This window comes from Lepidochelys olivacea (genome assembly GCF_965140295.1).
Source record: "Lepidochelys olivacea isolate rLepOli2 genome assembly, chromosome: 3".
Taxonomy (NCBI): domain Eukaryota; kingdom Metazoa; phylum Chordata; order Testudines; family Cheloniidae; genus Lepidochelys; species Lepidochelys olivacea.
The window spans coordinates 109,003,663-109,027,170 of record NC_140413.1 but is presented as its reverse complement, the minus strand read 5'-3'; the positions used below and the strand labels follow the sequence as shown (position 1 = coordinate 109,027,170).

At 38.0% G+C, this 23,508-nt stretch overlaps 1 protein-coding gene across 6 annotated transcripts in view; it reads right to left on the bottom strand.

Annotated features, from left to right (window-relative positions):
* ADGRG6 (adhesion G protein-coupled receptor G6) overlaps nt 1-23,508 on the bottom strand; it is a 172,964-nt gene that overhangs the window by 32,374 nt on the left and 117,082 nt on the right. For all 6 annotated transcript variants that reach the window (XM_084622436.1, XM_084622438.1, XM_084622434.1 and 3 more), the window contains 9 exons: nt 22,847-22,989; nt 22,215-22,329; nt 18,317-18,378; nt 14,425-14,632; nt 13,643-13,808; nt 8,302-8,442; nt 4,189-4,305; nt 3,020-3,065; nt 1,730-1,836 (listed from right to left, as the gene is read on the bottom strand). In XM_084622436.1, coding sequence (XP_084478562.1) covers nt 1,730-1,836; nt 3,020-3,065; nt 4,189-4,305; nt 8,302-8,442; nt 13,643-13,808; nt 14,425-14,632; nt 18,317-18,378; nt 22,215-22,329; nt 22,847-22,989 — 1,105 coding nt within the window. The remainder of the gene's footprint in view (nt 1-1,729; nt 1,837-3,019; nt 3,066-4,188; nt 4,306-8,301; nt 8,443-13,642; nt 13,809-14,424; nt 14,633-18,316; nt 18,379-22,214; nt 22,330-22,846; nt 22,990-23,508) is intronic.

Sequence of the window (23,508 nt, the reverse complement as noted above, 5' to 3'; positions counted from 1 at the left end):
TTTTCTTTTAGAAACATTTAGATTCACCCCACTGGTGCAAGGCTATATACACATCTGGGGGCAACACCATCCCCACAGGAAGGTAAACTGTGTTTGCTATGAAGCTCTTCCCTGAGGATTCTGCAAAAGAGGCTGTAATAGAGGGTATTGTTCAAGGTGCCAGGGGGACATGAGTGCTGAAACAGTGCAACCTCCAGTTATCCTGGTCATATCTTCTTCTAACCAGCGTCATCCAGTTGGAAGGCTGTGCTGCAGGCCCCTGGAAGAGCAGAATTGGCAAGTGTTTTGCACCACCACAAGTTCCCTATGGATGAACTTTCTTCCAGTAGAGGCATTGCACCCTGGAATATACTGACTTGAGATTAGTACAGCACAGGGCTGAATCAAGCCCATTTACTGAACACAGCAAGTAGGAAAAAAATCTTTACATCGAGTAGTTTATACCTTTTGACAGTAAAAATATAAATATAAATTTCTTCAAATCTGCAGTCTGTTGAGTTGCAGGATGGGATTTTGTTGTGCTCTTTGGCCTTGTGTTTTCCTCTTTAGTGGCATTTCTACCTGATTGCAGGACATATATTTTCCTCTCTCTTTCTCTCTTCGTAATACTAGGGTTCGCTCTCTTTTCTCTCTTTTTGTATCTATCTTTCTATATCAGAGTTATATTTCTCTCTCTCACCCTCTCTCTAATCTTAGAGTATTTTCTCTGACTTTATCTGCCCTCACAGCCCTACATTTTTCTCTTTTTCAATTTCCAGCTCTCCACCCTAACCCTCTCTGTCTCTATATAACACTGGCTTCCATCACAGTCTGTGAATTCCTCCCTCTTCTGCAATCTTCTCAGCCTCTTTGCTGCTAGAGCCATTAATTCTCAATGTCAGGTTCTCCTTCCCTTGAGCCATCCCAGAAACCCCCTGCCACAGAGGTAGGGACTATTTTCTGGCTGGCAGTTGCACATTGTTTTTCTCCCCCACCCAATTTCCTTTGTATAAATCTGTCTTCTGGAGTCTCATCAAAGGCATTCTGGTCTCGCATGACCCCAAAGACCACAAATAATTTTTGTTGGCTTGGGCCCTTAAGAAAAATTACAGAAGTGAGGGTTACTTAGGATGTCAGCTGACTAACTCGACCCTTGGATCACCTTATACTGGAGATGAATAAATTGATACATAAAGTCAAATGATGCTTGTCATTTTAAGTATTTCTTGGAGTGCCTCTCTGTTGATGTCAGAGGTTCAGCAGCAATGAGATGGCATTTGGGTGGTAATGACCACAAGGCTTTTCTTTGCCTAGTGTTTAATGCATTATGGCTTTGGGGTCTCTAGTGTCTTCAGGATCTTATCAATAACATATATGCTTCAAAAATCTTTTATTTTTCTGCTTCGGCATTGGCAGGGTCTCTGTGTGGAATCTTGTTTACTTCCACTGGATAATGGCCTTCTTTTGGACCCAAGTCTGACTACTACTACTCTAGCTCAGAGTTATATTGCAGGCCACAGTATATTATTACCCATTATTTGTGTTGTGATAGCACCCCTGGGACTCAGCCAGGAACAAGACTCATTGTGCTACGTTCTTTTCAGGATTAGCTGTGGGTCAATTTTATTTTAGGGAAGGTTCCTGTGTAACACTGCAGCTTTGCATCCGTGCCTCTGCAGCTCTCCTGCCCCCCAACAAAATCATCACATTGTGGTTTCACATAATCAGCAAACAATGAAGGTCTACTTACCATCAGCACCCCAAAGTGTGTGAGGTGATTGCATAAGCAAACTGTCTCATTCTCACTTGATTCTGCTTGTGCAATGCAGCCTGTGGGGTTCCAACCACCATTACCATCTACAGAAAACAAGCAATACAGACACTTACAACAACTGCAAACAAAACCCACAAAACCTCTCCACAATTTCTTTGGCAGGCTTCTAGAGCCCCTACATGAAATCTAGTGTACTTTCAAGTAGAAAACCCCCACTGAATACATCAAATCCAGTAATATGATATTTATCAATGCAGAATGAAGTATCGGATTTCCTAGAGTTTTTGCCAATGAAGTACTCTTACAGAAGGGTAGATTAAGCAGATAGATTGCAGTGGATAGAAGAGCATCTAAGCAATCACCTGGGATAGACTCAAGAGGCTCAAGAGGTTTTGGAGCACTCTAAAATTTGTATTCTTACAGACTCCTGTTCCATGAACCTATCTAAGCTGGCTCTTTAGAGGAGGAGGAGCTGAAGAAAGAGGCAGCAGCAGGGTATAAAACCATTAATTTTTATCATTGCATAAGCAGATTTTTTCACTCTTCAGTAAGGTAGCATGTCAGCTAATGGCCTGTGTGTTCAACTCTGAACACACTCCAGTTTTCTGGATGCCCTGAGCTGCTGACATACAGGCCATTGTCACTGGTGAAGCGGATGTTCAGCCTCTTTTCATATTGTTATTGTAATTTTCTCCCTTTCATGCCTTGTAACCAAGAGGAGTTTGTGGCTCATGATTAGCGATACAAGCTCACAGCTAGCTAGCTCCCATAGTTTTAAAATGAAGATATACGCAATCTTTTCCAGATCAATCTTGAGAAAGGATCATTAAAAGGCTTCCCATGCTCCTGACTAGTTACTATTTGTGCAAGTGGGGAAAAAAAGTCAAAAGCTGATTGTCTTTAGATACAGACACTTTTGGAAGCCTTGGTATCCAGTGTTGAAGCCCATGCATATACAGTCCAGGCACAAAGCTTATTCGAATTGGGTGCAACATTCTATTTGCAGATTTCTACTATTGGCTGTCACAAGCAAAAAGTGTTACAAGCAAAGCAATTGCATCCCAGGCTTCACCAGTTTCTATTTACTATTTTGTACTGATAAGAAAGAAAAGGAAAAGACCTACATAACTGCATCTTTGGCACATAGAATCCATTTTAGCTGAATACAAAAACACTGTCTACCCAGGTGTCAAGTGTGTGATTGATTTAAAAACCAAGACATCTTTATTCCTCACATAAAATAATTGGCAAAATTTTTAAACTTACTGTTTTTGTTCATATCCCAGAAGACGCAGGTAGGATTAAGATCCTCCTAAACACATATATACAAATGAATATTTTTATCTATTAAAATATAAATTTGCTTAAAATATATGAACGTAGCAGGAGTTCCATTACTTAGGTTTTCACACAAAAGCTGAAGAGAAATATTATTGTTGTTTGGACTGTGGTAGTGTCTACAAATTCCAGTCAGGGATCAGGACCCCACTATATTAAAAAGACAGTCCTGCCCTAAATCCGGCCCTGATCCCGTAAAGAGTTATACACGTGCTTAACTTTATGCATGGTAAGAAATCTCATTGAAGTCAAGCATGTGTATGAAGTCTTTGCAAGGTCAGGGCCTAAGTAGAAGTTCTTTTGCTTGTTCGCGTCCTTTGGGGTCTCTCAAGGGACTCTCCAGGTAACTGGCATCCAATGGTGGGTAAAAATCGAAGGGAATAACTTACTGAATCCACTTAGAGGCCATCTAGTGTGACCTGGAAGTGGATTTCATAATAAGCAGCTAATCTAAGCTAACTGAAATATGAAATATTATTTCCTCTTTCCCTTCCCCAAGGTCAATGGTCCTGATTCTCCTCACCTAAAGAGTCTGACACCAGTGTGACTCTATTGCCTCCGGTGGAGTTTCTCTTGGTTTACAGCAGCATAACTGAGAGCCAAATGAGACCCACATGGGGATTTTTTTTTAAACTGATAAATAAAACAAGACAAAAGACTGGTTTTTCTGGGCTCTCCTTTCCCATCAGTAATATTGGTCACTTTGTAACGGTCCTTTGTTTTTTGCACAAAATGAAGAAATAACAAAATTCCTTGAGGTACAATTAATAAAATGGTCCATGTCTGGTCACAGACTCCACATCAACCTGAAGTTCCCTTGAACAATAAATATTGACACAAATTATGAGTCCATCTGATTAAGTATCAAGTATTATCAGCATGGAAACAGCAGCAGGACAGGTTGAATTACCTACATTTTAGATGATTATTAAACTCTGGATTGGTTGTGTGTTTGTTAACAAATGTGAAGTTTTCCACTCTACTGGAATCTTTCCTCAAACCCAACAAAACCAATGATAATCTTTCTACCACTGATTCTACCACTGCCAGATACAATTTGCAATTTTTTACCTCTGGTTACACCAGTTTTTTCTTACCTGGAATAGGGTATGTTTAATTGTAATTTTGACAGCATCCTGAAGGTCCCGGATGGTAACATTTCCAATACTGCATGCCACTACAAAACTGGTTAAATTGGCATTCATTTCTGCATCCTTTGAAGGATTGAAAAATGCAATAAATATTATCAGAGCACCAAATACACTAGCCAGAGAAAATGAGTTTATTTTTGCAGTGTGCCAGAATAAACAAACGGTCAGCACTTCTATACTTAAGACCACCCATAAGAACATCCTGTTTATAAGCTCAAATTACAGCTTTTCCTTTGCTATTTCCTTTATTATCATAAACATATACAAGCACATAACTGAGGGCAGATTGTAAGGCAATTTCCATAAAATTTCTCTCTTAAATCACTTTGTTTGATGCCAACTACCGTTATACCTCAAACACTGCTAACTGATAACCAGCTGTGATATAATTAGATCATTTCCCGAACCAAGAGTGAACTGGAGCTTTTTTATCATATTGACAAAACAGCCTCTGGGAGCATGAGGTGGATACTTTTTTTTTTTTGGCATTACCTATAATATTAACATGATCTATTCACCACCTGCAGCATTATATACTACCTGACAGCAAGTGGCCATGAGGCGACACAAGATGTGAAAAAAAAAAGTTCTAAGTGACACAATATAGTAAGAGACAATATTTCTAACACAGTCCTATTTGGCAGTAATTTCAACTGGAGACTGGCTTTATTACTGCCACAGTGCTATTCCTAACCTGCTCTGAGAAGGCATAGAGAGATGAGCCACATTTTTACAAATCTATTTATGTTCACACAGCAAAAGATATCTGGCTGGTGAATTTTGCCCATATGCTCAGGGTTCAGCTCATTGCCATATTTGGGGTTGGGAAGGAATTTTCCTCCAGGGCAGACTGGAAGAGGCCCTGGAGGTTTTTCGCCTTCCTCTGCAGCATGGGGAACAGGTCACTTGCTGGAGGATTCTCTGCTCCTTGAAGTCTTTAAACCATGATTTGAGGACTTCAACAGCTCAGACATAGGTGAGAGGTTTTTCCGCAGGAGTGGGTGGGTGAGATTCTGTGGAGTGGGTGGGTGAGATTCTGTGGCCTGCGTTGTGCAGGAGGTCAGACTAGATGATCTTAATGGTCCCTTCTGACCTTAATATCTATGAACCTATAAGTCTACCCTCTTAATTTTTAGTGTCTGATTCAAAGCCTAATGAAGCTTGTGGAATGACTCCCACTGATTTCAGTGGGCTTTGGATCAGCCACTTAGTGAAAAAATTGGAGGCTAGACTTCAAAAGGCCATTTGATGCCTGGTTCCCACACTTTGTTAAGAGGGGATAGGAGACATTTGTAAATTAAAATAAAATACAATTAATATTTCTTCTTATGATGTTAGTTTGGACTGAATTAAGGTTGGGGAAAAGTTTTTAGGCAGGAGAATATAAGAAGTATAAAAATGAAGGGATTGTGTGGCTGGAACTATTATAGGGATCTGAGAGGAAATGTTGAATATTTATATAGCTATTCAATACAATTCATATAGACTGTACCATTTTAAAATACTATCTTCAGAGGCTCAAAATAGAGTCTTTTAAAATCAAGTTTTTATATAAACTTTAACAAACAAGATAATTATAGTAGAGTGTAATGTAATAGCACCAATTAGCATTCTCTCAAATAGAGACATGGCATAGCCAACACCAGTGGAGATTATTTTAAAGTTTTGAACTGTGCATTTATTACATATATTTACACTAACAGAAGAAAGTGCTTCATGCACCAAACAATAAATTTCTGTTGATTGAGATGTTCTGCAGATTATTTTATATTGTAGTTTATTTGAATAGGAAATGACCATTATTTAATTGTCTTCATAATCAGAATCCAATATAAACTACTGTAGCTGAAATGATCAAGCAGCATTGAGTGCTCTTTGGAAGCCTCTTCTTGAAGAGGCATTTGACTATCTTTCGATAGCACAAGCACTGATGTTGTTTGTTTAAACATGCTTTGAGATCTAGAGATGAAAAGCCCTATACAAGAACAAGGTGGTCTTTTTATTAATATAGTATCAGTATAATATTAGTACTCCAAGGAAAGATGGGAATGTTAGTCTGGATTAGGATGACATTTTGAAATGAGAATTTTCCCTTCTTCATGCATCCATCTAGCCATCTCCAGAAAGAAACCCTCCTCTTCCTCTTCTAGTACTCCCTTCTTACAGAATGGCAAATAACTCTCCACACATGATTTGTCTAGGGAATTTAGTCTCTTGTGTTTAGGAATATCTGTGAACACATTATGATTTCCTCAAACATTTTTAATGGCTCGAAAATATTTAACATAGGTTTTTGACAATTAAAAAAAAAATTCTGGATGGCTTGTCAAGAGTTCTCAGTGAGTATTCACTGTTTGTCCTGCATCGGTGAAGAGGTCAGAGCTCCTTATAGGATTGAAATCTTGGCTACTTGAGATCGGTCACAAGTTACTGTTTCTATTTTATGGTCTGATGAATGCATAAATGCTCACATGTGCAAATTGAAAATATGGTTTTTGCACATGCTCACTTTCTCAAACGTCTGACCGAGCACACCTAGACTGCCTAAATGAATGGTTTCAAAAAGTAAACTATTCCTGAAAAAATTGCTTGCAGTATTAGTGCGGCTTTACATTTTTATTGTCTTCCTATCAAATATATCTTTCTTATTGACATTCACATTCTCGTACCACTCAGGAACATACGCAAGGAAATCAGACAGATCAACCAAATACTAATCTGGCGTCAGGCATGTCATTTGTCTTTTGAGAGGGTATCATTAATTGTAAGTTATAATCATTATGGTTGAACTTTGCCCCTTAATATAAAATATGAAGAAATCATGATTAGTCAGGACTAATCATGATGGAGCTTCTGAAGACCAAGCTTAGTGCTATTTATTAAGATAGAATGTTTTATCATTATAGGGATTTTGTGTCGTTATGACAAAACCTACTGTTGTATGCTTCTGTTTTCTTGACTCACTGGAATCATCCTGGTTTTCAATAAAAATGAATTTTAAAAATGAAAACTGTTTAAAACAGCTGCAGATACTGCAGGGTGTATTTCAGAAGGCAACTATGGGTCACATGTATTTTGCTAGCCTGGATTATCTCAAGTATCTCAAAACAGTGCCAATAAAAATAATAATATACACACAACACAATACCACAGAGTCCTGCGGATGCACAAGAGCCAAAGGTCATTTGAAATACTAATTCAAGGGAAAATGAACTCAAGCCAAAAACACTGTTCATTATGAAAACTATGTTTTCTTCTGAATGAATACAATATCTTTTGAATGTACAGTGATTTTTTCAATTGTGAAGATCTTCCTTACTTGTTGGTGCATGAGGACCTGGTAAGTGATTATCACATGATCAGACTTAATGAAGAAAAAAAATACCTAGATCCCCTCAGTTCTCTGATCTCAATATCACTAACCTTATTGAGTAACCATTTCCCCTCAGAAAACCTGTATATAAGGTGTAAACACACTGCATGGGGATTGAGAATGCGTATCTGTGATGGTCAACAGTAAAGTTAACGTGCTCTCTTATCGGTGGAATTAACCCCTGTGCAAAGTACCAGCACAAAGGTATCAGTGGGATTTAACTGGTACATACGCCTTGTGCTGATCTTCTGCACACGGGTAACTTTCACTCTGTGTGATCACTTAAAAAAAAAAGGAAGAGAAATAATTTTAGCAGAAATAATTTTAGGCTCAATTCCAAGCTGGTGTAAAACAGCGTGGCTCAACTGAACACAGTGGAGCTATGTCAATCTATGCCTGTGGCCACTTGGATATCAATTCCTCCTAGACTATTATGAGCAGAAGTTTGTGTGATACGGAAGGAAACTTTCCTTAGAATTGCAGTAAGATCTCTCACGTAATGTATAACCTAACTACTAAATACTGGCAAGCCAGTCATTATTAATATGCAATACTTATTCCTAATGCCTACCTCTACTACTACCATGTAATTTCTATAACTCATGAGATATTGCAAAATGATTATACTTTGGCAGGCTCACTTGCTTCAGTCCAGGTGAAATTGGTTCAAGCATATTTTCACTTGCCTGGAAAAGTCCATTTTTGTTGAAGAATGTAAACTGAGCTCTAGATACAGCTTCAAACTCATCTTGACTTAAATTCTTCAGTAAACTTGAGGGCAGAACAACAGAAGCCAGGGCATTTCCCTGATTCTTGTCAAAATCTAACTGTTTTATAAAAAGAGGAAAGAGCAGATTAGACCAAAAATGAAATCAAGCAAGGTCCACTGAATCCGTGCAAACTCCCCGCAATATTGTCAAATGTGATTTGAACATAAGACTACAATAACCATTAACATAAATATGGCATGGAGCTAGATGAGGATTGAAACAGTCCAAAATAATGTTCTGGTATGTTTTTACATCTTCCTTGTGGGAGTCCAGGCTTGAGACATATTATTATTTGTATTACTGTAGCACCTAAGAGCCCAATCATGGACCAGGGCTCCAATGTGTGAGGTGCTGTACAAACACAGAACAAAAAGACAGGCCCTGTGCCCAAATAGCTTCAAGAAGTAGACAAAGGCAATCTCCAGCTGCTGTATTGATCCCTGGGGGCCCAGATCAGTGACAGTAATTTACAGCACCCTTCATGTTACTCTCACTTATACCCAGGAGAACAACCAAGCAGTAAGGGAGCACACTGACCAACTTTGCCTTCGCCTTTATGAGGAATGCTTTGTACTCCTTGGCCATTGTTGCAGAGCTGGGCCATTGTTTCAGGAACACAACACTGCTTCAGTTTACACTTAATTTATGTTTTGAGTGTATCTTCACTAGAAAATGTCCCACTTTCTAGCAGCAGTGTGGCTGCACTAGTGCTAGAGGCAATGGGAGCACCAGTGTGGGCAGGGCTCAGGCATTTTAACTATAGAATCATGCAAATTAACGGTGGCTACTATCCACATTAACTCTTACAGTGCTGAAAGCACCAGTGCACTTACCCCTTTGCTGGGGAAAAGAGTACAGGATTTCCAGTATAAACAAAGCCTTAGAATATTTTCTAAGGGCTAGAAATATTTGTCTTTATAAAATGAAAGCTTTAACCTGGAGCACAATTCTATATTAAGGGGTTGATCTGTGGCAAACTCTACCAAATCACAGAATACATGGGCCCTGGCTATATTTAACTTGTCTTAAGAGACATTTTTAGCCGTTTTACGTTAATAAACAACATTGGAATAAATGAGTGCTAATGGACTTTCCCCCCAGTTTTTTGTTAAGATTGTCTTGCAGTGACTTTTTGATACACATGTAAATTGCTAGAAGGTGGATTTTTAGTTGACCATATTTAAATGTGTAATTTCCCCATGAGACCAACAAATGTTTCCACTTAGCAGCTTCTACATAACTCATATTCAAAATTAGTGAGTAAACGACATGTTTCCTTCTGGAATTCTGTTTATACTGACTAATGCAGTAACAATAGTGTTAGATTAATGTTGTTGTTTGTCATTTAGAAAAGATTTAATTCTCTCCCTTTTGAATTCTGTAATAGCTTATCAGCATGTCCAGTTTCCGTGTGAAACAATCTGGGGAAGAAAAAAACAAAGATTTTTTTTAAATTATATTTAGGGTCACCAACTAGATATGGCAAAAATGAGAAACTCCCTAGAGTCAGAATAAGGATAGACTACACAGGAATGTGTCAAACAGCTAGAAGTCTGTCAATCAATCCATCAGTCCATGCAATCAGGTCCTTATTTTGACAGTCAGCACTGTCATATATCTGAGAGCCTCCTCTTTTCCTGCAGCTACAATGGAAGAGACAAGAGACTTACAACTTTCTGAACAAGACACTGAATTTAACAGACAAGTAGACATGGGAACATCAGTGTTGAAATTTTGTATGAGTGCCTATGAATATAAACACATATTACACTAGTTTACAAATTCATATTAGTGGGTAACAGAGCCATTAACAGGGACTGAAAAGGTCAAAAGCGCTATGGTTGATATTTAAGGCCCAGAAGACTTGACCTTGGTGAAAGAACTTTTGTAAACAAAAGAAATTATACTGTCATTGGTTAAACCTCTATATTATTTCTTCAGGAACGTTCTTTCAAGTACCATCTTTCAAGTTCTTGAGTACCATCTGGAACTATGGCACAAGGGATTTTGGAACCTACAATACTTCATTGTGTCTGGTAACATTATCTATAAAAGCCCATCTCTAAACAGGAAAATAGAACTGGCCAACAGAAAAAGATATATTCATAAATACTCTTGTGAATGACACACTGGTATTTGCAACCCTTATTATATGCTTACTGTAAACATTTGAAAGAATGAATATTTATTGACAAGAATGCTCATGGACATTAAAAATACTAGAGCAAAAAATGTGTGAATGTATTACAGTTTCTGCAGCCATTTTGGAAAGCACTTATTATTCCCACACTTGATTTGAATAATTATCAGTAGTTCATAGATAATATAGGATCATTAAAGGGGACTCCCAGTGTGTATAAGCTTACGTCAACCAATCATGTGACACAAGTGATAACTCAGAGGGTACAAATAGCAACAGCAACCAAGACATAGGCTACAAGGCCTGTTCACACAAACTGTTTATCAAGCATTTGTGAAGAACACATGCATTTGTAAAAATCACAGCTGTTTATGGATAATACCTGACAGACAGACAGGACACAGAGCCAAATTCATCTGGTAAGTTGTCCTCAAAGAATAAATTGGCTAAGGCTAGTAGAAACTCTGCATCTACTAGAGATGTCTTATTAGGTTCAGTGAAGAGAATGGAAGAGGTTTCTCTAAAAATAGGCATATATTACAGGAACAATTTAACAAAATGAATTCCCAAATGCTAACAGTCAAAGATTTGGCAAGAACTGTAAGGATACTTGACTAAAGTACAATTTCTTCAAGCTGCTGTGGATAGATTTGCTTGATATCCATCTTAAGAGGAAAAAAATAAAACAACATTTAGAAGCTGTCTGAAATATAGCTTGAGGTTTTTAAGATTCCCTAAAGATCATCACAGTATTTGGTAGAAGTTCTTGACCTTGTGAAAGAGAATTTCCATCTAGAGAGGAGAGAAAAATTTTTGCCTAATAAACATGGAAATATAAACTGTGACCACAGATGTTGAGGAAATTTTTGATGGGGAAGGGGCTAAGAATTCTCAACAAGCTGTTGGAAGTGTAAAAGCCTGAAAACCAACTCAGTGTTCCAATAGGAACATTATTAATAAACTTGTCTTTTCTTATGGCACAATCTGGATTTCATCATTATTTAAACAGTCCTGTAATAAATTATTCCAGGGCAAGAAAATTCTAATATTCCTGGATGTCCTCATGCCACAGATGATATTTTTTATTATACATGCAGGACATCCCAGATCTAAATGTAGAATTTTTCCTTTCATCTCTCCATAAATGCAAGGTGAAAACTGAATGATAATTGTTCCTTTTTTTATAACACTCAGCAATCAAGCTTTATTAATAACATAACTTCCTCATCCATTTCCACTAAATTTGATTTGGAGAAAAATGGGTGAAATTCTGTGAGTGAAAATGAATGAAACTTCATTAAGGTAAATGTCACAAAGCCTATTTACACCTGCAGAGAATTTGATCCTTTGAATTTTATGTCCAGAAGATAATATGAACCATATTTTAAAATACTATAATATTTTATGATACTGTTATGAATGTACATCGTGCCATAAATTTGCATGTTACTTACAGAAATGACAAGTTATTTAATAGCAAGTTTACACCAACAGAGAATTTAGTTTCTCATGCATATTACAGCAATATTATTCTGTTACACTATACTGTAATGATCTGCATTAGCTGTTAGCACAACTTCATGTTTAAATTATGAAATTAGCTCCTCAGGTCTGATTATTTGTTTATAATAGAAATATTTTTATTGTGTTTTTTTTTTAACCCTCACCTACCTTCACCTACACTGCAGGCTTAAACAGAGACTATGTGTTTGGCATGTGGTCAAGTGGGAGAGCCATGACAGTTCATGGTTAGGGCACTAAGGAACTCAGGATCAATTCTCTGCTCTGCCACAGGCTCCCTGTGTGATCTTAGTCAAGTCACATAAGGCCAGATCTTTACATATATTTATGTGCCTAAAGAAGCAGACAGGTGCCTGGCAGGATTTAATGGGAATGAGGTACATAGGGGCTTTTGAAAATCCTACTAGTTGCCTATCTTCATTTTTAGGCACCTAAATACCATTAAAAATCTGGCCTCTAGTCTCTCTGTACCTCAGTTCCCTATCTGTAACAAAATGGGAATAGCACTTTATAGCTCACAGGGATGTTGTGAGGAAAAATATATTTAACAACTTGAAGCCAAAATCAAAGAGCTGGTGAACATTTATCTCCTGCTGGAGTCAATGGAAGATGCAGGTGCACAGCAGAACTCGGGGTTTGGCTCATAATAAGCAGAATTATTAAAAAACTGTTGGAGGTTTCCATATTGATCCATGAAAGCTTGTACCACAACACCGATGAAGTCCTTCATGCAGATTCTACCTTGGATTTACTGTTCAGGAGGACTGAGTGCAGACACCTGCTTAGAAAACTTTAAAATTACATCGCTGAGTACATGTAGATTTGAGAGGTAAAAATATACAATCCATCTCTATGCCTGAGATGAAAACACCCATATTTCATTATTTTTCATGGGTGACACTAAGATACACTAAGTTCAATCAACTTCTTTTGGTCATCTTTAAGAAGAATTTTAGATACAATAGTGACACATTATTGTAAGTCTGAAATTCACCATTTTTTGCTCACTTGGAAGTGTGTAATAAAGCAGGTGGGGCATTTTGTTGATATAGTGAAATTGCCCTGGGTTTAACTCTTGCTACGTATTTCGTAGGAACTTCTGGTCATCAGCAAAACGATGTATGAAATTAACAATATTATTTTTGTAGGCAGAGATACCAACATCATCAGCTGTTTTTACATCAGTAAAGCAACACTCAACCCAAGAAACATCATCAGTTATTTGTAAAAGGTAGTTATAAGTGACAATCATATGGGGCTATTAAATAATGTGTATTGGCTAACACATTGCCAAAGTCTAATTCAGGAGACGGGAAGATTAATAGAGGATATTTTCCCTCCTCATTTTTCCAAGTAGATGAAAAAATTGAGCTAGTTTGGAATATGTCAGCAAAACATTTAAATTTGTAACAGTCACAATTTGGTCTGGAGTTCCTATAACCCATGGAAGTACTAAATTAAACTATTTGAAAGAATGCGGGAGAAAAGGTAATCAATACTCCCAACTGGGTTCAGTGCTACTGTATCATACCTAATAAGTAATAATTCTTAACATCAGACATATTTTGGGTTCCAGTGTAAATGTCTGTTCTGTACCTGAAAATCTGAAGCATTGTTCTGGGGACCAACACTGAAGGAGGATCCACTAAATGAAGTTGAATTAATAGAAGAAACTCCAAGTGCCAAGTTCCGAGTTGAGATGCTCATGGATGGTCCAGTGAACTGAATCTTTAAGGCTAAGGTATCAATAGTTTTTAAAGCTCTAAAAACGAAGAAAATTAAAAACAAAAATGTTGTTTTTATATATCTATATCTATCTATATACATATAAACAAAACAGAAGAGATGAGAAGAAAGAAAAATAATGATGAAACCAGTAATACAGCATCAGGAAAGAAAATGAGTCTTGTGAGCTTTGAGTCCATTTCTGACACTAATTTTTGTTAACCCAACAGGAGATTTGATAGATTGATCTCTCTGGGCCAGATCCTCAAATGACGTAAATCAATATAGGTATTGAAACCAGTGTATTTATGCTGATTTGCACTAAGGAAGGATCTGTCTGTCTGACATTTCTGGCTACAGAATAATATTCCAATAATATTTAAATTCATATTACAGTTTCATTTCTTATATCAAAATAGTTAACTTTTTGTCAAGCCCATTAATTTGAGACTTGATATACGTCTCTTGGAAAAATATCTTATAAGTCATCTCACCTGGAAAAATGTCTTTCAAGGGACTTAATCAAAAGTCTAAGGTAGGTTGCTGTATCTTGTGTATCTCTATTTAGCAAGCTTGAGGTTTTTATGATCCCATACCCCAACAGGTAGTAAAACACTTTCTCAACCTCCTCCCTCAAATTCAGAAACACTTACTCAGAAGATGATGCTGCCAAAACACTGTCTGAACTTGTTAAAATATTGGAAAAAATTGTCACCACAGTAGAACCCAAAGACTCATCAATTTCTTCATCATTCACAATTTTTTTAAGCTTCTGCACAACATCATTGACTTTGTCTGAGGTCAGCTGCTGCCCTTCACCAGTGAGGTTCAGAAGTTGATTGGCTATATCAGCTGCATTTTCTGTGAGAACATAGGTAAAAGGGAGCACAAGGAGAAAGGGATACATGTGAAGAGATATTCTTGCTTGTTGATTTACAATGTATTCAGTGCTAACTGAACAAACATAATAATTAATCAACATAAAGTATATAGGATGGGCTGAACTTATATAATGTACTTCTCTGTTTCCTCTTTCTTTTACTAATTTCATCTGGGTTTATCCTCATTTAAAGTAGGAAAAGATTAGAATGGATGAATGAAAGAAGAAAAGAGGGGGAAAAGAAAGAAGATAAGCATATTTCCTTTTCCCTTCCCTTCTCTCCTTTCCTGCCCTTATCTTATACTGTCTTTCTCTTTGGGAAAACCAAATTCTCCTTCATCCCTGAGACCGAACAGTGGGTCTCCTGATGTCCCAGTTCCAGGAGAAATTTAACTCCTTTTTGGGTTCAGAAAGTGAAATCCTGACCCTACTGAAGTCAATTGGAATTTTTCTATTGAGTTCATTTCACCCAGAGCCTATGCGTGAATGGCATGACAAGTAAATCTCATATAAGGGCTTTTTCTGACAAGATTGGGTGTTTAATATAGTGGCAATGTGGGCCACACCCAAATAGTGGTGTAAATTAGACTTGGGGCATCAGTTGGTCAGAAAATCAGTACAAAAGGTCAAGCCATGTAATCTGAAAAAAATTGGCACTCTGTGAGTGTGCACAAAAACGTATTTTACAGGCTAAGGAGGTAGAGTGATGAATGTAGGAGAAAAAACTATAAACAAATCACTTTATCTACACTCACACATTTGTTATTTTTCCTGATATACAACCACTGTTGCCCTGTTGGCTAACATTACATTCATTTTACACCCGAGTGCCTGATTCTGCACTGCCTTATCCCTTATATGGTCACTTACACCCATGCAAAATAAGTTCAAACTGGCTTTAAAATGCTACCAAATAAGAATTCTACACTCCTATGTTCCAGTGACTGTATCCACTTTGCACTGGTGTACACAAAGAACATGACTCCAATTTACACTAAGGCCCTTTACATTACTCTGGCAGTGTAAAAAGGCCATAAAATGGGTATACATGTAATTTATTCCCACTTTACAACCAGTGTGATATAAAGCTGTCTTTGTGTAAATGAGAATAAGGCTCCAGGAGTCCAATCCAAAGTCCCCTGGAATCCTTTCTATTGACTTCAATGGCTTTGAATCAGGGCCCAGGTACAAAACATTTGAAAATCAGACTGGAACAGACTGTCAATTTGATGCAAATTAACACCTGCCCCCACTCTAGGCATAAAAAATTTAACTCATGGCACCGAATTTGATCCAGAGACTGTCATGGATAGGCTGGATTCAATTTGTTGTTTTCTCATAGATTTTAAATATTTGCTTTGATTTTTTTAAAAAAATATTGAAATAATTTAGTATGAGTGAGGGAGACATGGTGGCATAGGGTGGAGAAACCAAACACCACAAGAATGCTCCACAGTATTTTCCCCAGGCATTGAAATTAGGGGTGTGTGTTAGAATTTACAGGGGGATGAGACCGTGAGAGCGAAGGTGGGCTGTATGTCACCATAGTAAAAACTGAAAAATGTTTCAAGACCCTTTTATTACTTTAACTCCTGTTTTAATATCATCACATATATTAAAGTCGGCTACTCAGGCCTTCAGTGAAGCACTATATCTACATCCTTTTTGGTTTCTTGTAATTTTGCACAACTCTGTTAATGAACTTCTTGAATGAAGTGTGCTCCTCTATCGTGCCTTCTTGTGTGTACGGTACTTCCAGTCCTTCGGTTGCTATGCTCATTAGTTCATTCACATGATGATGCAGAAGTCGACGTCTTTCAAAGCACAAAATTCTATTCATTGATGAAAAAGAATGCCCAACTGGAGCTGTTGTGAGTAGGGGTAGCAAGAGATGAATTCCTACTTCTTTCATCCCAGGAAACATAGCACAAAGATCAGGTTAACCTACTAGTGATGATAAAAAAGAAGCTGAAGCGAAATCTTCATTCATTCGTCATATGACATTCCACTCTGTATTCAAATTCTCTTATCACATCACAGCCCAATTGCTTATTGAATTTCATCCTATTTCCTTCAGACCATTTCTCCAGTTTGTCCAGATCATTTTGAATTTTAATCCTATCCTCCAAAGCACTTGCAACCCCTTCCAAGATGGAATCATTCACAACTTGATAAGTGTACTCTCGATGCCGTTATCTAAATCATTGATGAAGATATTGACCCAGAGCCAATCCCTACGGGACCTAACTCAATATGCCCATCCAGCTTGACAGTGAACCTCTGATAACTACTCTCAGGGAACAGTTTTCTAACCAGTTATGCACCCACCTTATAGTAGCTCCAAGTTGTATTTCCCTAGTTGGCTTATTAGAAGGTTATTTGAGACAGTATCAAAAGCCTTACTAAAGGCAAGATATACCACATCTACCACTTCTCCCCATCCACTAAGCTTGTTACCCTGTTAGAGAAAGCTATTTGATTGGTTTGACATGCTGTTACTTATCACCTTATTATCTTCTAGGTGTTTGCAAATTGATTGCTTAATTTTCTGTTCCATTATCTTTTTGGATACTGAAGTTAAGATGGCCTCTGCGTGTGTATAAGAGAGATTATGGTTACACTTTTCTCTGAGCAAAGCTTGTATTCCACCATGTCTTCCAGAGAAGTTTGCAGCTCCATCAAATGCACAAGCAGCCATCTGTTTGGTGTTCAATTTACAAGCATTTAACTCTAAGATGTGGGTTGTCACACATGCAGCTGATGTGTCTTCTATAACCTGAACTTCTAGAAATGTATCTACAGGCCTACCACTGACACTAAGATAATGTATACAATGACTTAATGCTTGATGCCAATTTGCACTGGTGCATTCGTCGGTCATGTATGCTAATTTTTTGAATGCGGTGAGACAGTTCTTCACTTTTTCAACTGCTGAATCTTTCACTTTTGCATTTCATGCTTCTAATCAGTCAGTTGAGTTTCTTGCAGAAAGATAGCGAGCACTTGCCAATCTTGTTCAGAAACAGTGTCCAACTTCAGGGTTAACAAGTGACAATGCACTTAACATTGGCCTCCAGTTTGTAGTGTGTGGTATCTCTTGCTTAAATAGAAAGTATGATGCCAACAGCTGTGTTTATTCACATAAACTGTGTTGTCTCTGCAGCATTCTTAACAGCCTCATTCAGTACTTCTAAAACTGGCTTTTACAATGACTGGGTTATAAGGCTTGCAGTCCAGAGGCTTGGTGTTTTGCAGCCTTTTCATGTAGTTTGTCAGCTTTGGCTTTGCTGATTGGTCTAGCAAACCAAGCTCCTCCAGTTTTATCAATTTTAGCAGTGGAAAGCTTTCCTTCTTTGTAATCTTTTTTGCAAGAGGTACACCAGTAGCCATCTTCTGTAACTTCAATAAATGGAAAAAGTTTGACCAAGAAACATCAGGAACTGCATTTAGGTTGTGGAGACACTATTTTTTCAGTGTTTTGGGCTGTTGTAGATACACCATTTGAACCTTCAGATGACATGTTGGTATATTCTTTAGTTCTTGGTATGTTCTTCTTCTTGGTTGGGGGTGATGGGAGAGTTTGGGGGGAGGTGTACATTGTTCCTGGAGGGGAGGAGGGTGTAGGGAAATTGCTCTAGATAAAGGATGAATATCAATTCACTTACCTGTGCAATTTCTAAGATCAGGTTGGCCCCAGTATGATGTATAGTTGTACGGGTTTAAAAAACTATGGAGGAAAAAAATGACAGAATATGCATTTATGCAAAGCATGTCATATTATTCAGAATAATGTAGCAAAATAAAGATGGATGTTTCAGAATTCATTTGTAAATTTCACAGCATCATGTGACATTAAAATTACAGTCCTGGCAGCAACAAAACTACAATGAAAATTAACAAGATATGATCGATATTGGGAATTTGTGGTTGATTGCTGTATAAAACCAGTGACATCAACAATGGTGCAAAAAAGATATGCTCCATGGGCCAGATCCTCAGCTGGTGTGAATTGCCATAGTTACATTGTCTCCAATGTAGCAGTGAGGATTTACACTAGTTGAGGATGTAGAGTTATATTTGAGGAGTGACCAAAACACCTATGTGGTACTACAGCATTCCTAAAAAGAAAAGGAGTACTTGTGGCACCTTAGAGACTAACCAATTTATTTGAGCATAAGCTTTCGTGAGCTACAGCTCACTTCATCGGATGCATAAAGTGGAAAGTACAGTGAGGAGATTTTATATATACACACAGACCATGAAAAAATATACATTGTAAGGAGAGTGATCACTTAAGATGAGCTGTTACCAGCAGGAGAGTGGGGTGGGGGGAGAGAAAACCTTTTGAAGTGATAATCAAAGTGGGCCATGTCCAGCACATTTCCAGGAGTTTTTAACTCCTGGAAATGTGCTGGAAATGGCCCACTTTGATTATCACTTCAAAACTCCTGGAAATGTGCTGGACATGGCCCACCTTGATTATCACTTCAAAAGGTTTTCTCTCCCCCCACCCCACTCTCCTGCTGGTAACAGGTCATCTTAAGTGATCACTCTCCTTACAATGTATATTTTTTCATGGTCTGTGTGTATATATAAAATCTCCTCACTGTACTTTCCACTTTATGCATCCGATGAAGTGAGCTGTAGCTCACGAAAGCTTATGCTCAAATAAATTGGTTAGTCTCTAAGGTGCCACAAGTACTCCTTTTCTTTTTGCGAATACAGACTAACATGGCTGCTACTCTGAATATAGCATTCCTAATATGTCCTGACCACATGTTTTGAAAAGTAAGATTGCAATTTTCACATAAAGTGCCAAATCCTGCCATTATATTTTAACTTTAACTTAGTTAGGCTTTGAATCAACCCTATGTGAAAAGAGCAGTGGCTGTAGGAAGAGTGTGAACAGTTGCAAGAAAGCTGGACACAAACTTTCTGCCATCCTTGATCCTGTGCAAGGAAAGGTAGGCAGGTGTCTAGGATGTGATAAAGGGTATGTGACAAATCTGAGAAGTATCCCGGGGTTAAAGAATCACTGATAAGTAATCATTTAAAAATTCTGTTATTAAAACCTCACAGCAATAGATTATTTCCATGGATTATATTTCCAAACTATGGAAAAAACACACTAAGGCCCTGTAATAAAAGATGGTATCATAACACATACGCACAAGCGGGACAAATTAAGGCAACCTTAATTCTGGCATATCCTAACTATTGAGTGCTTTGACATAGCATATTTAATGCTTTTTAAATGTAGCTTTGGAAAATATAAATTGTAACCTGGCATTGTCCCTCTAACATTTTTTCTGTGACTGAGTACGTGAGTTCCATGCATCAGCAAGAACATGGCAGTAGGTTTCACTGATGTGCTAACCAGCACCTGGTTACTTTAGTACTGCCAAATCTGTGATCCATACTGTACAATGTTTGCAGGCCACGTCAGTCTTCTGTTGTTCTGGGGTTTGCTTAGGACCCAGTGTCACAGAGACATTACTAAATTTAACATTTTCCTCCATGCCTGGGACAGGTTAAACTACATAGGCTGTCTATTTGAGCCTTTTTTGAGGGGTGGGATCAAAACATCACTGAATTTCCGCTCCATTGCCATTTTCCACTTAATCATGCCCACCATTTTCACATCAGATGGCAGAATGCTTACACATTTTGGCTGTGCATTTCATCCTTTGTGAACCAAACACACACAAAATCTTTGGTATCTTTTTGTTTCTACAATGTAGCAGCTGAGCATGTAGTTGCCTGCTTCTTTTTGTTCCCAGTATTGGCAAGAGTTACTGGAGACGACTAGGCAAGAAAAGCCTACTACAAAGCAGAATACAAATTTTGGATTAGAAATATTTTATGCTGACAGTCAAAGTCATTGTGTAGTCCCCAATGAGTGTGCAATAGAGATAAGCAGTCCTGGGGCAGTAAAGGCCAGGAGCTTCAATGTGTAGTCACTCAGTGGCACACACATCAAAACAGTGTGACCCCTGCACTAGCTACTTTGCAACAAATGTTGTTCAATCAGAACCTAATGGTATTTGTACAAGATTAACAGGCTGAGGAAGTAAGTTAGTTAAACACAAACTCTGGTTGTTTTCCTGTCTGGCACAAAACCTTGAGCCTGATGTTCATGTTGCCATCTTGTTTCCAGAAAGTAAAAGAGCTGGATCAGCCTTCTCAGACCATGTCCCAGATACAATGTAGGCAGATAAGTCTTTTTATGGCTTTAAAAGAATTCATTCATTCATAATAGCCTTTATCATTGCTTATGGCTATCATATTAACTATAGTTACTATCATCATTGGTATCACCATCATGCCTAGATCAAAGCCTCATTGTGATAGGTACTGTACAAACACACAGGAAAGGACAGTCTGTGCTCTGAAGAATATATAGTCTGAATAGAGAAGACAGACCAACATGTGGAGGAAAGGCAAGATTATTACCCCATTTTACAGGTGGGAAATTGAGGCATGGAGAGATTAAGTGCCTTGCTGAAGCTCACACAGGAAGTCTATTGCAGGAAGTCTATGGCAAGGCCAAATACTGAACCTATGTTTCCTGAGTCCCCAGTCGAAACCTTAAAACCTCCTGCCTAAAGCCTTAGCCACATCTTTACTCCCAGCTATTACGAACTACTGCCAAAATGCAAATTTCGGTGTTGTAGCTGTGTTGGTCCCAGGAAATGAGAAAGACAAGGTAGGTGAGGTAATATCTTTTATTGGACCAATTTCTGCTGGTGGAAGGGACTAGCTTTTGAGCTTTACAGAGTTCTTCCTCAGGCCTGGGGAAGATAACCAGAATGTCCAAATTAAATACAAGGTGGGACAGATTGCTAAGGGGTTCACACACACTGTAGGAGACCACTTAAAATGAAACAGGCAATTAATACCTATACTGTAGGACAATGGAGGATTAGCAGGCAGTTGGGTGTGTTATGAATTGTTGTAATGAGCCATAAAACCAGTGTCTCTGTTAAATCTATGGATTTTAGAGCACTTTTCAGAGTATTTAATGTGAGTCTGACTTTGCTTTAACTAGATGGGAGGTCTCAGAACCTACCAAATAAACTTCTTCAACCAGAATTCAGCTGAGAATACTGTTTGTGATGGACAAATCAGTTTAGAATCCAGTTTACTATTGGTTCTTCAGTACTAGCTGTAGTAAAAAATTATTTTTGACAGTTAAATAAGAAGAATGATTTGAAGATAAACAGGAGCAGATCTGTTAGGTAAGAAGATACAATTATAGTTATTTTTTGACCAGGCAGTATTTGCTCTCATTTCACCTTGAAGAAGTGATGTCTATTTGTATCTTTCCCCGGTTATTACTAATCAAGGACATATCTCTACTCCAAAAACGTGTGCCTCTCTGTGCTGTTTTTGGGCCTGCATATGTCACAATATGAAAGTAACCTCACTTTAAAATAATGCTGATCAATTCATGGACTAAATCGGACACAATTTAAATGGAATACACACTAAATTGTGAATACTGAATATTGGTTTTGCCATTAGACAGCTAACAGCTTCTGACAGGTCTCCATGATTACTTACCATGTTCTTGATGCAATCTGGACTGAGCTCCCATGGCACAATGTAAAATTGGTTACAGTGGGCCTGGTATCTGGCCAGAAATAGTTTGGAGGGTTTTCTTCAGCTGTACATTTTTCTATAAAACAACAGTGTACATAAATGAGAACAAATCTTAACTTCTATCAAGTAAATTATAGCTTAATTTATCAGTCTCTCTTGCATCACATTTTATTAATCATTCTGTGGTTTACATGCAATCATTTTTTCTCCAGTGGGTGCTTGCAACATGTTTGTAATGGCTGGGTGCTGTACATTGTACACCTTTGTCCCGGAGATACCAGGCCAGATCATCAGCCGCTGTAAATTGACAGAAGCCTACAGAGCTATGCTGAGTTAGAAGTCGAGAACTTGGATGTCAGAATGGCAATTTGAAGCCCACAGACCAGTTGCTGAGAGTCCATTGATGGAATTGTCTGGTCATAATTTTAATCTCAATTAGAAGATACCAGATTTCAGTACAACTGGAAAGTCCATTGTTAGAGCCTTTAGTGTTCACTAAATGGGGGGGAGGGGGGGAAGGGGGCGGAAGGGACTTGTTTTGGGGCAAGCAAACAAAACCTGAAGAATGGCAAAGTTGAAACCTCTTTACCTACCTACTGGATCAACATCCACTGTATGGACCCTCAGTCCATCCCCTATGGTTTCATTATTGCTTATGAGTTTCTGCCGGATGGCTTGCTCTTCTAAACTGATGTTGTTGGTGGAGTTGTAAACCAGAAGAGCCCAAACCACCAATCTGCAAGGAAAATTATCCCAGTGTTTGAATCAGAATGAGATATAACAAAGGAATTGGGGTTTTGAAATTAAAATATCCAACCAGTTAAATAAGGTTTATGATGAAGGTACCTGCCCATATTTTAATCTCTATATGTCATGAGAGAGACCGAGCAAACCATGTCTATCCCAATTTGAAGGGAATAACTCAGAAAATATTGTTCCTTACCTGTAAATTATCCTTCTCTTACACACATAGCCCTCCAAACCTGGCACTGTTGGGAAATCCCACCAACAGCTACTATTATTGAGGCAATTCTCTAAAAGATTGAAGGTAAAAATATTAAACGTGCCTAAGGGTCAGATTTTGAAAGGTATTTAGGTACCTAAAGATGCAGATAGGTGCCTAGATGGATTTTCTAAAGCATCTAAATACTTTTGAAAACCCCACTTGGGAACTATCTGTATCTTTAAGTGCCTAAATACTTTTAAAAATCTGGTCCTTAGTGACTTAGGAACCAAAGTTCCATTGAAAGTCAAC